This window comes from Hirundo rustica, chromosome 2 (assembly GCF_015227805.2).
Source record: "Hirundo rustica isolate bHirRus1 chromosome 2, bHirRus1.pri.v3, whole genome shotgun sequence".
NCBI lineage: Eukaryota > Metazoa > Chordata > Aves > Passeriformes > Hirundinidae > Hirundo > Hirundo rustica.
Window position 1 is genome coordinate 113,932,155 of NC_053451.1, and position 15,800 is coordinate 113,947,954.

Sequence of the window (15,800 nt, forward strand, 5' to 3'; positions counted from 1 at the left end):
TTAGAGTTGGAATAGTAACCCAGGGCTGCATACTTATATGGGACATGGACCTATTGGAGAGTCCAGAGGAGGCCACCAAGGTGATCAGAGGGATGGAGCACCTCTCCTGTGAGTAAAGGCTGAGAGAGCTGGGATTGCTGAGCCTGGAAAAGAGAAGCTTCTGGGTGACCTAATTGCAGCCTTTCGGTACCTGAAGAAGATGGGAAAACAAGAAAGATGGAGAAACACTATTTGCAAGGACCTGGAGTGACAGGACAAAGGGGAATGGCTTCAAATTGACAGAGAGCATGTTTAGCTTAGATATTAGGAAGAAATTCTTTACTGTGAGCGTGGTGAAGCTGGATGAGGCTCTGAGCAACCTGATCTAGTGGAATGTGTCCCTGCCCACGGCAAGGGGCTGGAACTGAAGGATCTTTATGGTCCCTTCCAACCCAAACTATGATTTTATATTTATATATATTTTTATATATATGTGTATATATATATACACACACACACTCTTTATTATTACTTTTGTTGCTGTCGGTGCCCAGCTGGTGGACCCAGAGGGCTGCCTAGTCCTCAGATCGGGGTGTCCCCAGCCCTTGAGGGAATACTCCGCAGCATCGCCTCCATCACACCCTGGAGAGCAGGGACACGGGATCCCGGCCTCGCTCAGGGGAAGGCGGCTCCGTTTCCTGCCGCAGGCACCGGCGCAAAGGGCGCAGCGCACCCGCGGCCCCGCCGCGCCTGGGCACCAGGGACAAACGCTCCCCTGCAGGGCTGCAGCCGCACTTTTCCTACCGCCAGCGGGACTTCCCCACCTCACCGCGCCGGAGGTACCTCGGCGGCCGGGGACACCGGGGCTCGGTCACCGGGGGGGGGGATTGGGTCACCGGCGCCAGGTGCTGTCGCCGGGGCGGCGCCTGCGGTCGCGACATCCCCGCTCCTCGGGGACGCCCCGTCGGGGAGCGACCCCGCCGGGAGGGCGGGCCGGGCCGGGCCGGGCCGGGCCGGGCCGGGGGGTGGGCGGGAGACCCCCCCCGACCCCCTCCCCGCTCCGTGCCTGCCTCCCTCCGCCCTGACGTCACCGCCCCCCCGGGTCTCCCGGGCGACGGCTCCATCAGCGCCCGCGTCAGCGCCGCCCGTTCCCTGGCAACGTCCCGGTGTCTCCGCTCCCCTTCAGCCCCGCGCCCGGGCGCGCGTCTCGCTGGCGTCAAAGTGACGTCAATGGGCCCGTCTCGGCTTTCGGCGGTGGGCGGGGAGGGAGGGCGGGCGGTGCGCGGATGGAGGCGAGGGGCGGGCGGGGCGGGGGGCCGGGACATCCCGCGTGGTGCCGCCTGCCCCCCGGTGCGCGCCGGCCCCGCCGCACACTCGCCCGCCCGCCCGCCCGCCCGCACGGCCCTTGCGCGCACACCGCGCTCCGCCCGCCAGGTACGAGGCGGCTCCGACGGCCGCTCCGCCGGGCTCTGCGCGGCCGCGGGGGGAGCGGGGCCGGGGCGGGCGGGGGCCGGCGGAGCGGAGCGGAGCGGAGCGAGGCTGACGGGGCGCCGCGGCGCCGTGTCCGTGCAGGTGCGGCGCGGATGCTCCCGTCCTGAGGCGCTGCCCGCGCCCCCCGCCTGAGCCATGGTGATCATGTCGGAGTTCGCCTCGGCGCCCGCGGCCGCGCACGGCCAGCAGCGGCCCCTGCGAGTCGGCTTCTACGACATCGAGAGGACCCTGGGGAAAGGCAACTTCGCCGTGGTCAAGCTGGCCCGGCACAGGGTGACCAAAACGCAGGTGGGTGCGAGGGGCCGGCGCTGTCGGGGCGCGGGGAAGGGAGCGCGGCGGCTCCGCGGAGCGCCCGCGGGTGCTGCTGCCTCGGCACGCCCGCGGCGATGCCGCGCTTCGCGGGGGCCGCGAGGTTTCCCGCTGTGGAAAATTAAAACTCGGCGAAGGATGCGTGCGAAAAATTCCCACCCCGGCTCCCGCGGTTCGGAGTGCTACTGTAGCTTCGTTGAGTTGACTCTCAGTTTGCTAAAAACGCCCTGCAAATCAAGGATCTCTTGAAGGCTTCAGTACTTGTGGGGTTTTTTGTTTGTTTGTTTGTCTTTTTTTTTTTTTTTTTTTTTTCATTCAGTGTTTTTCAAGAACAAAGAACCTGGGGTCTTATTTGCAGATTTTTTTTTTTTTTTTTTTTCCCCCCGGGCGTGCAGCCGTATTTATATTTCTGGTGCATGTCAAAATCGTCTCAGTCAGTATAGCAGGAGATAGCCTGTTACAAGAATCTGTTTTTCACCGGCATGGGACGGATTAAAAGATTTACGGAATCCTGTCCAGTGCTAATTTCTGCAGTTCTGTTCGCTACCTTACGTGTAATCCTTTGACGTAGAAAAGAAAAACGAAAACGTTCTGTGCCGCGAATTCTGTGCGGTTCAGAACAACAGAATCAGCTTTGTCAAGTCTGTGCTTTAAAAGCTACTTTAAAAGCTACTTTACTTGGATTTTGTGAGTGGTGTGTTTGTACGGGGGTGTGTCTTTTTTATTTTTCTTTAAGACATCTTAACAGTGAGAGTACGTGTTTTGTAATACCTGGGGTTGTTTTGTTATTATTTAAATTTTCAGGTTGCAATAAAAATAATAGACAAAACAAGGTTAGATCCGAGCAATCTGGAGAAGATTTATAGAGAAGTTCAGATAATGAAGCTTTTGAATCATCCCCACATTATCAAGCTATATCAGGTAAGAGTCCAGCTTTGAAGCGCAGCACGTAGATAAAATATGCTTATGGTCTTCTCTTGCACGTGATTTTTACAGAGAGAGTGCATACTGAAATGCTGAAATACTTTTTGAAAAATGTTTGAAATAAACTGGCTGTCTTCAGAGTCATTCTTCATTCTTTGAACAAGACTCTGGTACATTAGGCAGCTTTTTGACAAAATGCACTGTAAGATTCACAGCTGGAAACAGGCTGACGTGTGTTTCAAATTGAGGAACGGGTTATCTGAACTTCTTTGATTAACTTGCCTTCCTATCTCCTCTGCTTTTCCCAGTTTAGAGGACTGGAACTTCTTACGTGCTTTAGATAAGAGGAAGACTTAAACTCACGTTGGGCGGTAGAGGAGGAAGCACTAAAGTTGAGTTTGCCTTAAGCAGAAGGGAATTAAAAGCACCAACAATTAAACCAAATTAATCTAAGTAGAAAGTCTAAGTGGAAATTTAATCGAAGAATTAGATTAGCGAAAAAGGAAAAGGTGATAAGTGTTGGTATCTTAGGATATGTCAGAAGATGACCTGTTTGGTTGTTCTGCTGCAGTTTGTGTAGCTTTGAAAGGGAATTTTAAGTGTCCTTCCCCTGCAGAGTTTCACAACACGAATTTCGGTTTCCATTTGTTCAGTTTCTGCACTGATGGATGTTTTTAACCACAGGAACAAATTATTGTGTTGTGCAGAAAGCAGGGTGGCATTTGTCTAGTGAGCAAGGACTGCTTTGCAAATACTGAATTTAGATCTAAGTAGCCTTTGGTGTAAGTTCCTCTTAATCATTTAAATAATGCCGTGTGGATTTAAGAAGGTGACAGAACAGTTTGGGTTGGAAAGGACCTTTAAAGGTCATCTGGTGCAAGCCCCTGCCATGAGCAGGGCAGAGGTACCAGTCTCTTTGGACCTGTCTAAAAGGGCAGAGAGGAGAAAGGTGGAGATGGATGAAGCAGCAGGTCTGAAAGTCCGTGTGCAGTAGTAAACACTGTTATCAGCTGTGATCTTATTGCTGGGTTTGTTAGCTTATTAAAAAAAAAAAAAAAAAAAAAAAAAAAGTTTAATTAACATGTTAGGCTGAAGAGCCAGTAAGGCAGGTGCTTAGGCAGGGCATTATTTTAAAAGACCTTGACACACATGAAGTGTTTGTATTTATAGTGTTATACCCATCATAACAAAAATGATTCCGTGTTAGCGGCTGACGTCAGGGTTGCCCATGGGGCAGTATAGGACACACAGAAGCATTCTAACAGTTCGGTTGAGTTCATTTCAGTGGAATGATGTGGGTGAAAATACTCTTTCGGAGCGTTTAGAAAAGCAGGTTAAATTCCATCTGGTTGAACCACTTCACTTGATGCAGCAAATGACGTTGGTAGTGGACCATCATTTCTTTTCAGTGAAGTTTTCTTTTCTTTGTTGTTGTAACTGATGCTTTACCTGTTTGGTGGAGGCTGAGAAGCAGGGATGGAATTAGATGACATACCAATATAGGGTGTGTGTTCTTGTATTATTTCATCATTGTTTTAGTTTCAGCGCCGCGTCTTAATTTCATCCAGCTGGCAACTTTCCCAGAACACTTTCCTTCAGTTTTTTAAACTGGGAACCTCTCTTCCTTTGCTCCTTGTTTGTTTATTTTCATTTCGTGTCTGTGTGTACTTGGAGCGAGGGGAGGACAAGAGTCTTTGAAAAAGGTTACGTGTTGGGAGCCTGGAAGTTACAGCCTTTGAAGTAGAGAATTGAGGCTTTTTGGATTGTTAACCTGTTGTGAACCTCCTGCTTCCAAAACAAAGTAACTGCTCCTCGAGAGGGAGATGTTTCCAGGGAAATGTTGTATTCCTAAATCTGAAATGCAACATTTCAAAGGTGTGCAGTGGCGACTGAAGAGGAATTTGTAAACACTCAGCATCTCTCATTCGTCATTTGGATTTTAGTTACTCGTTTTTATTCCCCTCTAAAGGCAAATATTGTGAAATATCAAAGCAAGTTGATACTAGATTGATAGGCAATATATTGACAGTTGTTGATGTGCATCAAGCACGGCTGTTACACAAACAGCAGCCTGTTATCACTTGCACAGGAGGCTCCCCATCTCCCAGCCAGCTCCAAACAGGAGCAGGGGATCCCACACCACTTCTTGCTTTGTCCAGTTTGCAGCTGCCTCTGTTGGCCTGAGCCCCCACTAGCCCTGAAACAAAGACAACTTTAGACAAACTTTTAAGTTTCTTTGCATGTTCAAAATATTTCATGTTAATCGTAAATACATACATGCATATTTTAACAAAAGGGGAGTGTGTGAAATTATCTGAACACTCATCTGCTCTCTTACAGAGGTTAGGTATCTTGGTAATGGTGAGAAGAACAATGGCCTGGGAAGCCATTGTATAATGTAGGCACATAAGCCTTGATTTGTTATCTTTTTCATTACCAGTTTGCTTGGAAAGAACTCTGTGGTGCAAAATTAGATGCTTTTACTGCCAGCTGCTGCAGCAAATATAAATTTGAATGCACATGTTCGAGAATTCACATAGAAAAATAAATGAAACTGTAGAGCTCTGCTTTCTCTTTTTTTTTGATTGTGTCCTCTTGTGTCTTCACAGGTTATGGAGACAAAGGATATGCTGTACATTGTTACTGAGTTTGCAAAGAATGGAGAAATGTTTGGTAAGTCCTCACTTACCTGAGCTCTTGTAAGAGCTCACAGTTCCTCAGATTTAGAAACCATGGCTTTATTTTGTAATTCCCAAGTAACAGATACATTCTGATTAAAGACCATGGGCTTGTGTTGTCAGCTGTCAAACAGCAAGTGAGTGCAGCACCTGCAGGATTATGAAAGATTTCCTCGGGGTCCTTCTAAATCCCCTCTGATTTTGTCTCGCAGATCACCTGACCTCCAACGGGCACTTGAGCGAGAGCGAAGCACGGAAGAAGTTCTGGCAGATTCTCTCAGCAGTGGAATATTGTCACAGCCACCACATCGTGCACAGGGATCTCAAAACAGAGAACCTCCTGCTGGATGCTAACATGAATATCAAATTAGCAGGTAAGAGGAAATGGGAGGTCACTTTATGAAGAACATCAAGCATGTTGTTTAGACATTGGGTTTCCCTAGGACGAGCCTATAAATGGATTTTGTATTTGGGCAAGTGAAGATAAAACAGTAGGTACAGATATTTATCAGAACAGATTTTGTGAACAGAAGGGAATAGCTTAAATGAATATGCCGAAAACAAAGCAACACATCTGTTCCTTTCTCTCAATTTTCTGCTACTTCTGAAATATTAGTATGCGGTCGAGTGTTGTTGTCTTACCCCAGATTTTCACCTTCATTTCAGACTTTGGCTTTGGAAACTTCTACAAGTCAGGAGAGCCCCTCTCCACTTGGTGTGGAAGCCCACCCTATGCAGCTCCAGAAGTTTTCGAAGGCAAAGAATATGAAGGCCCTCACCTTGATATATGGGTGAGCTTGCTGTTCCTCAGAAACTGCGTTTCACACTTTGTGAGGGTCTGCGGGCCTTCAAAATCATTGCTTTTCCTGGAGTCACTCATGTGCTGTGCTCTTTTCTATTGGCAGAGCCTGGGGGTGGTTCTGTACGTCCTTGTCTGCGGTTCTCTGCCTTTTGATGGACCCAATTTACCGACTCTGAGGCAAAGAGTGCTGGAGGGGCGGTTCCGCATCCCGTACTTCATGTCCGAAGGTGCTTTTCTTTCAGATCCCTAATGTTAGGACAGGTGCTGTAAAGGAGTAGCTGTCCAGTTTGCAGCTGGCAATTATTTTGTTTCCACGTATCCAGCAGTTTCTGTAGGGCAGAACACGTTTTCTTTTCTGGGATCTGCTTTGTGGTGCATCTGAAAGGCTGTAGCTTCCTTTCTTAGACTATCCCTATGGATTACAAAAATACTTGACTCCCTAGCTAGAGAAATAATCACTCAGAAAAGAGAGAAAACAAGATTTTAATGAGACTAGCCTGCAGTGCTGACATAGGTGTAGTTCTCCTGAGATATTTTAGCTATGCAGAAGGGGTGTATTCCAGTGTGGCTGAGCTGCCAAGGAGAGCAGGAATATTGGGACGTAGCAGTGTATCCTGGGAACTCCAACAGAGAAACGTGAAACTGAAGAGTGTTATCACCTCTCTCTGATTTGGTTTCAAAACCAAGTGAACGTGCCTCTGTCATCACGTGGAGATTACCAGCTGAAGTCTGAAGTTTTATCAGTTATAGCCATGAACAACTTTATTTCCTGGTTATAAGTAAATAAGCAGTATAGGACCAGGAAGTTGTATGTGATGGGGGTTCTGTACTAAGTTCTGACCTACTTTGTGTAGGTGGAATGCCATTAAACCTGCATTCTCTCAAAAACAGCTCTTGTACAAGGTGCAAGGCCACCTGGTATCCACTACAGCTTCATTTCCTGTAGTGAGACGTTGTTTTTGTGCTATCTATGTGGACATCTCTTGTGCCTTCTGGAATACCTGATAGTCAGATCAGGCATCAGCTGCTCCCAAACCTTTAATTCCTGTTTTCACAGACATCTTACCCAGTTGCTGGGAAGTGTTCTTAGCAGTGACCTGGGGCTGGGCTGTTACTTTTTTTTTGCCCCTTGCTCATGAGTTTGTCTTTGTCACCCAGACTGTGAAACACTAATCCGACGGATGCTGGTTGTGGACCCAACCAAGCGGATAACCATCTCCCAGATAAAGCAGCACAAATGGATGCAGGCTGACCCCTCCCTTCAGCAGCAGCAGTCCCTGTCCTTCTCCATGCAAAACTACAACTCCAACCTGGGCGACTACAACGAGCAGGTCCTCGGGATCATGCAAACCCTTGGCATCGACAGGCAGAGGACTGTGGAGGTGAGTTCTTGCCCTTTCTGTACATCTTCAGCCACCACCAGAATGCCAGGGCTGCAGGCATGGGTCATTCAGTGACTGGCCTTGATCTGTTGCCACAGCCTAAAATCTTCACCGCCCTTCTGGATTTCGCTTGGTTTTTTTCAAGCGCACTACTCTTAGCCCTTAGTGATGAGTTTTGGCTGCTTACATCCTGAGTCACCTGCAACTCTAAAGGCCTTTCCAATCTCTTCCAGTCTCTGCAGAACAGCAGCTACAACCATTTTGCCGCCATCTATTACCTGCTCCTGGAGCGCCTCAAGGAGTACCGGAGCAGCCAGGTGTCGGCTCGGCCGGCAGCCGGCCGGCAGCCGCGGCCCAGGAGCTCCGAGATCACCAACGCTGAGGTGAGGAGAGGCACCTTTGGATCTCCTTTCCACGTGACTGGCAGGCTTCTGAAAACCAGTTCTGATAGTGGTGCCCTCTGACAGGACACGGCCTGCTGTTCTTCAGCTGGAGGCTGAGTGAATATTAATGCCCTGTTTCTTAGGAAGTGACCGCGGGTCATGGTCCAAGGAATACTCTTGTCTCCGGTGCATGCAATAATGAGCCACAGGATTAGACTTCTCAGGGAAGTCTGCCCTCTTAGGCATAGCTTGGTTATGCTTCTTTGCTGCATATCCTGTAGGTTCCTCAGAAGGACTCCATGAGTCACTTAATGTGTTTTTCTGACATTAGTTTTATTTTCTTCGCCCCCACCCCCTTTAAAGTGTGGTTTGGGTGCCTTTGCAAATTGCACTTACAGTTAAATTGCCTAACTTTGGAGGAGGAGTTCTGTGTTTGCGTTGGCATTGATGGATTAGCTTTGTTCATTTTCATAGAAAGCATGAGGAGACAGCTTGCAGGGAAGGTGGCTCTGAAATTCTGTGACTCTCCAGTATCTGAAAGGTCACGTGGAGCTGCAGTGTGTGTGATGGCTTCTGTGCATCGCTCTCTCTCCAGATGCCTCAGGACAGTCTCACTAGTGAAACCCTGCGATCATCTCTGCTTTACCAGCAACCTCAGAGCCTGATTCAGCCATCCTTGCAGGCAGAGATGGACTGTGACATAAGCAATCCACTACAGGTTGGTGTTCCCAGCTAAACTCTGTGTCGCTTCTTTTTTTTCATTGTTCTGCCATTCCATGACAATGGGGGTTGTGATTTTTGTTCTCTCCCTCCTGTGTTTTGTTTGGCATTGGGCACGGTGTCACATAGCCTCTCAAACAATGTTCCTACTGAAGACATGCCACAGAATTGTGGAGAGTATTAAAAGGCAGTGCAGAAATAAGGAAAAGTCCCTGAAGTCTGTGATCTGGCATGTTTTCCAGCCTGTGTTCTTCCCTGTGGATACCAACTTCAACGGGCTCTTCCGGCACCGCTCCATCTCCCCGAACAGCCTGCTAGAGACCACCATCAGTGAGGAAGTGAGGCAAGAGAAGGAGCTGGAAGATGAAATCAAGGCCTATGACCACCCCATCTGCATCCCTAGCAACACCAGCAGGAGGCACACCCTGGCTGAAGTGACCACCCATTTCTATCAGCACGTCCCTCCATGTAAGTAAGTCTGGGAGAGATGAAGGGTGTCTGTAGGTAGAGGAAAAGAGCAGAGAAGGAGTCCAAATGCTGAGGGAGAGCGTGCTGATTTTATCTTGACTGGGGTAGGAAAGCCTAGAGAACTGTTTTGTACTCTGCCTTCCCCAGTTCTGTCTTCCTAGAGACAAGCAGGGCCCTTAGGGAGGAGAAGTTGTTGTATTTCACCTAGATCTCTTCAGAGGAGAGTGTGCTCACAAAAGGACACAAACGTGGTCTGTTTGCTTCTGCTGGTGTACTGGGGGAGGAGAAAGTGCCTGAATTTAACAAAAAACACCTCCCTGATTGTGTTTGGTACTTACCAGACCCTGTGAACCAACCAAATAAGCGCAACTGTTCACAAAACAATCGTCCTGGTTGTGCTGAAGGAACGCTGTGTGCCTGATTCAGCACAGCCTGGTGATGCTGGCATTGCTGGCTGAGTCCTGTCAGCTGGACAGGAGCCCAAACTGAGGTTATTTGTTGATGACCCCTTGCTGGAGTCAAGCCCTGGGACAGCAGGAGTTGCTGGACACCTCTCCAGCTCGAGGCTGTTTATTTGTGCCAGTGTAGGTGGGCAGAAGGCTCTGATGTCATGTTTGTTCCTTCCTGTACTCATCTTGGGAATGTTCTTTCTCTCCTTCCTTCCCCTCCATAGGTATAGTCATTTCCTCCTCTGCCAGCCCCACAGAGGGGACTAGCTCAGACAGCTGCCTTACTTCATCTTCAAATGACAGCTCAGTGGCCCTGAGCAGCTGTTTGGCAGGTCAAGTAATGACGGGGAGCCCGGCCACAGCGAGGATGACGTCGCCTTTCCTCGCTTCCCAGTCTGACGCTCCCGTGTTACAAGCCCAGGGCTGCATGGGAGGTGCTTCTCTCCTGCCTGTCAGCTTCCAAGAAGGAAGGAGAGCATCTGATACCTCATTAACTCAAGGTAATGTCTTCCTGGCTTTGTTGCTGAGGAATTGCACCCTCCCAGCAGGCCCTGGGAAAGGGTAGGGTGCAGGGAGACTTGCTGCCCGTTAGCGTCGCGCCGAGGCCGGGTACCTGGATGTTGACGGGCCCTGAGGGAGGGTGGGATGCCCTGGGGAAGGTGCCTGGAGGAAAAGTTCTCAGACACTGATTCAGCCTGCCCATGGAGATATTTCTGCTGCTGTGAGTGGGATGGCAGGCTCCACCTTCCTCCTAAAATACAGCCTGCACGACGTCACGATTCCTCTCGGGCTTTTCCTTTGCCGTGCGTGTCCGTCTGCACAAGGGTGCAGCTGTCCCAGTCCGTGTTTCATTACCTGCATCCTGCTCTGACCACCAGGCAGAGGGTGAACGTGGAGCCTCTTCTAGCCCAGTTCTCACAGCCAGGGAGGCAGTGCCCAGAAAAGCTGATCTGTACTGTAGACAAACGCTGAGGAGGATTAAAGCGCATTTCTTTTCCTCGTGTCCCACAGGCTTGAAGGCTTTTAGGCAGCAGCTGCGGAAGAACGCTCGAGCCAAGGGGTTTCTCGGCTTGAATAAAATCAAAGGCTTTGCTCGGCAGGTGTGTCAGTCCTCCTCCTCTCGGGCAGCAAGGAGTGCCATGAGCCCTTTCCAGCACACGCAGCCCAACACCTGCATGTACAGCAGCAGCGGGAGCAGCAGAGAGGGGAGAAGCCTCCTGGAGGAGGTGCTGCAGCAGCAGAGGTGAGGGAGGAGCTGTGGTGTCTTTTCGTTGGGTTTACTTTGGGTTAAGGGTAAGCAGGGAGGCGTAAACACGGCAGAAAGAGGTTGGGGGTTTGGTCGCTGGGGGTTCCTGTCCTCCATCTTTGCTGTGTGGCAGTGGGTAAACTGCTTGGCTTCCTTTGTGGCTTCCTGCCCTGGCACACGTAACACAGGACGTGCAATTCCACCCAAAAAATCTCGATGTTCAAATATTTGGAGGTTGCTGAATTGAGAAGCAGTTTGGTAGTGTGGGGGAAAACATTGCTTCTCCCTACTGCAAGCTGTGTTTTTCTTTGTTAGTTTTGGGAATGGTTTCTTTCCTCCTCTGCCTCCTCCTGTAATTTTCCCATGGCAAGGAAGTGAGACCTTGTAATTTGGATAAGTTACAGCCCACAAAGGAGGCACAGTTCCAGCAGCCTCAAATGTCATGTGTGGTGGCACCTCTTCATTCCCATAGAAGCAAGATGGAAAATTGAGCTTCCGGTTTATCTGCACACATTGTCTCTAGAACATCTATTATTAGGTGGCCAAATCGTGACCAGATAAACTTGCTTGTGATAGTTGCCCTCTACAGAATGAGGGAAAGCCTGGCATGGGCAGCTTGCCTTGATCGTACTGGCTGGGGTAAGGAGAGGTTTGACAGAGAGAAAGAAGCAAAGGGGACAGTTACGGTCAAGGTTAGGGGCAAGATAGGAAGGAATAGAACATGAAATTTTCCCTAGCAATGCAAATTAACCTCTTCCCCCTCGGATTTTGTTCAGAATGCTCCAGTTCCAACATCACCAACTACTCCAAACAGCTTGTCCCCAGACCTCCCAGACGCCTGCGGCGAGCGGCGTCCCCTCCTCTGACGGGCCAGGCACCCGCAAAGCCTCCAACTCCATCCTGCTGTCAGAGCTGCAGAGACAGAACTCGTTCGAGCTGGCCTTTGCTGGCAGCAGCCAACTGCTCCAACCTCATTTCTTGGGCGTGAGCGTGTCGCCGGTGTCGTCGGCCGCTCACCTCCTGGACGCTCACCTGTACATCAGCAGCGGCGGCAGCGTGGCCCCGCTGGCCGCCCCCTTCTCCCCGCAGCAGAGCTTCCCCGCGCCGTCCCCGAGCTACGACGCCGTCACCCTGCAGCACGGGGACTGTGAGATGGAGGACCTGACTTCCAGCCAGCTGGGCAAGTTTGTGCTGGTCAAGTGAGAGCTCGGGGCCGCTCCTCCATGCGGGGAGCTTGCAGCGCTGTTCCGTGGCTGGCTGGCGGCGTGGGGACGAGTGACTCTCAGAAGCAATAAATTTTGAAGTATGTGAAGAGGCTGTCTGGCTCAGAAAGCTGGCGACTTTATAGGACTGAAACAAGCAATATGTATGTCTTTTTGCTTCTACTATTCTTGCACTGAACAAATACGAATAGAAACTGATTTTTTTTTTTTTTTTTTTTTTTTTTTTTTTTTTAAAGGATAAAATAATGATGGGGCAGATGGGTGGGGCATTTGTGGGGGCAGGGAGGGATGTGGTTGGGGAAGAACTCTTCGGTACTGTACTGAAGTCAGACCAATACAGCTCTGCTGTTATGCAAGATTAGCAGCTGTCAGTAGTGGTGACACAGCAGGGAGAGGCTTTTCAAAGAAGGGACCAGAGCCTCCCTTTTTTCACAATATTCATTTATGGGTTTGTGAAGATGATTACCTCTTAAAAAAAAAAAAATAAACAGAAAACCAGTGGCATGCAGCATTATGCATTCATAGGAGACAAAAATGGAAGCATTGCCATTTGTTGTTTTTCCTTTTCCCTCCTGTTAACACTCATTTTATTTAAAGGAACCAACATCCCCGTTCCACACCTCCCAGATAGACATACTTTAAATGAAAACTGTGAACTTCTCGCTTGATACATCAGCTGGAAAAGCTCAGCATGCCCTTCTAATTAGTACAGAAGCAGTGACTATTGGAAATGTATCCCTTGATAATCAGGATCCAAATTGCATAATGCCCGGTCTTTTGCAGGGATGTTTGTTTGGGAGTCGTGTGTGTGTGTGTGTACATACACACAGGTGCACACGTGGCTGTGTTTTGTTGGTCTGGGTAATCTTTAGGAATCTTTTTATAAACTCTGAGTTTGTTCATATTCTTGCCAAGGCACTGAGGAGGGAAGCAGCAGCACCTGTGGGGTAATGGGAAGGGTTTTCTTTTTTAAAAAGCCCTCCTGGAGGTTGCCTACAAAGTTGCCTGAGGGGTTTTTCTTAGTGCTGCACATTGTTATTTCTGCTGCTAATTATGTTTTTATGCATTTCATTATCAGGGTCCAAACAGAACTGACTCTTGGGGAAATGTGCAATATTGAGGTTATAATTACATACTGACAAAGACAAAAGGAATAGGCTAGAACAGAATTCTACTCTAACGGAGTACAGCTTTTTCTGAACAAAACTGTATTAAAAGTGAGTAAAACAGCACAATCTTTGGGTGTTTGTTTTTGGTTGGTTTGTTTTTTTGGCATATTAGCAAAATGAGGTTTTGCATTAGATAGGTGTTTTTTCGTATGGTTTTTAATGCTGTATATGTATATAAATAGGAAGCAGAAAACTATATAACACTAGTTATTTTTTATATTTTGTAATATGCTTCTGTTGTGTTCCTGGTATAAACCCCGACTCCCTTCCTGAGGCAGAGCATGACTTCTGTTGGTTATGCTCAACAGAGGTTATGCAGAGGTATAAAGGGGAGGACAGGCTGTGCTCCCACAGACATGAGCTGGGCAGTGCATGCAGACTTTGGAAGCAGGTGAGCAGACAGTGGGACAGCTTGGCTGGGAGCTGCCATCCGAGTGTCAGAGCGTGGCTGCATTCTGTCTAAACGCTTAAAGGACCCATCTCCCTAGTGTGACACAGGGTGCCTTCAAGTTACCTTGGCTTCATGCAACCTGCAGTATTACACATTTGCAAATAATACAGAAACCTGTTTTGGGATTTTTTTTGGGGGGGGGGTTCTTTTTTGTTTGGTTTGTTAGTTGTTTGGGGGTTTTTTTTGGTGGTTTTCTTTTTTTCTTTTTAAAAAAGCAAACAACAAAAAAAAAGCCAAAGATTGACCAGGTTAATTGGTGGGAGTAGGAAGAGTTGAAGATATCCCGTGGCTCTGTCTGTGGCTCTCCATAAACAACCTCTTTACCTGTGCGTTGCATCTGTGTGTCTGTATCGGTGCACCTCCAGCTTGCCACTGCTGCTCCATGGTCTGGAAATTTCAAAGTGACAGAAAATTGCTCGAGCTGAACTCCTGTTAATGAGCGGTGCCTTGCAGCAGAGAAAACACCAAAGTCTCATGCTCATTTGTAGTGTGGGTTTCAAAGAAAACACAAACAGCCCCGCAAAAAACTCAAGCCAAAAAAGAGATTGCATGGAGATGGCTGCAGAGGAGGGCAAGAAGAAGCCAGTTTGTCACAAAGCAGCAACTTGGCCTTCAGTTTTGTAAGGGGTAGCACACGTACTTAAACCACAGAACCTCCTCCTCAATCTGAGTTTTGTTTAATGCCATGGATCTAAAGGCCACAGATTCTTTTGTTTCCTGTCCTGAGCAATGACAAGCACTTTACTTTCATAGTATTTTTTTTTTTTTTCTTTTCCAATTGCTGTAGAACCTCTTTGGAATTATTGCTGGAGCAGAAGAGGTCATTTTAAAAGTCTGGGGGTTTTTTTGTAGATACCTTGACAGTGCTGTTCTGCAGACTGCAATGCAATAGGGTATTTAAAGACACTACGTGACTGGTTTAATTGAGATGTATAGTTTATTTTTTATCATGACTGAACAATCATTTTACTTCTTATGTTAAAATGAGAGGTGTACACCAAAATGATTAGTTGATGTGTTTTATTTAATATTTAAATAAAAAATGTTTTAAAATTGTTGTCCTGCATGTGGTTCTGTGGAGCATCTTCACCCAGTGCACTTATGACTTGCATAGTCAGGACTCATTTTCAAGCCGAAGTCCGTAGGACATTACTGACACTTTCTATTACATCCTAAATGAAGAGGGATGGCTGGCTCACAAATCTGATAATGGGATATTGAGCCTTTTGCTGGTAGGCAATCTGTCTGAATTTAACCCAGGTCCGTGGTAATCGGGTTACAAAATGCAGCAGGACCAGAGGTCTGGGCAGTGAGGATGGCACGGCGCTGGTGGAGTGTCACCAGATGGGCGCTCCCTCCCTCCGTGTCACCTTCAGCCGAGACAGCCCCAGCCAGATTAGGGCAGCTACTGAAAGAGAGCAAAGGGAAACGGAGGGAGGGAGGGATTCACAGGGGAGGGTGGATTTTGTCTGGTAAAATATAACTTGAGAGTTAAAAAACCTGAAAAGGCTTTGTATGGAGCTCGTGCAGTCACAATGAGAGAGCAAGGAGGGGTTTTGTCTGCAACAGGACCCCTAAGTATTGATGAGCTTTAGTTTGACCTGACAAACACTCAGAAAAAAAAAGCAACAAAAAAACAACAGACCAAAAAAAAAAAAAAAAAAAAAAAACCCCAAACCAAACAACAAACAATGGTAGGGGGGGTTTTTTAAGTAATTCAGGATCTTTTTTTTTTCCTCTTTTTTCCTATCCTGAAGTTTTTAAGATCAACCTATTACATTTTGAAGGAAAGGAAGAGTGATGGAAAGGTAAATCCAAGAAGTTAAACAGAAGCTTGGGGGGAAACAGAGATAATATTTACCTATTTTGTTTTCTAAAGTAGTTGTTTGCTGAGCTGGAATTTGTAGAGCTCTTTGTGCATTTGCTGTGACTCCTCTACTGGTAGAAAAGTGTCACACACATGTTTTTCCAGGGTTGTGTTTTCAATGTGACCATCCAAAGTTAGGAATTTTGAGACTCTTAAAAAATAATGGATGCATTGTAAAGAGTCTTTAGTGAGGTTTTAGTATGACCTGACTTAAGGATAATCCTAACTGTTGTTTTCAGCTGGGTTCTCAGGGCATTAT

General features: G+C 47.9%; 1 protein-coding gene across 1 annotated transcript; it reads left to right on the plus strand.

Moving 5' to 3' along the window:
* Positions 1-1,552: 1,552 nt before the first annotated feature.
* Positions 1,553-14,727, plus strand: SIK1 (salt inducible kinase 1). The gene is made up of 13 exons (XM_040055169.2): positions 1,553-1,758; positions 2,584-2,700; positions 5,313-5,376; positions 5,594-5,755; positions 6,048-6,172; positions 6,287-6,410; positions 7,342-7,565; positions 7,799-7,948; positions 8,544-8,666; positions 8,911-9,136; positions 9,810-10,085; positions 10,597-10,828; positions 11,608-14,727. The coding sequence occupies exons 1-13, from the start codon at positions 1,606-1,608 to the stop codon at positions 12,032-12,034; spliced, it is 2,403 nt and encodes an 800-aa protein (XP_039911103.1). The 5' UTR covers positions 1,553-1,605; the 3' UTR covers positions 12,035-14,727.
* Positions 14,728-15,800: the final 1,073 nt, after the last annotated feature.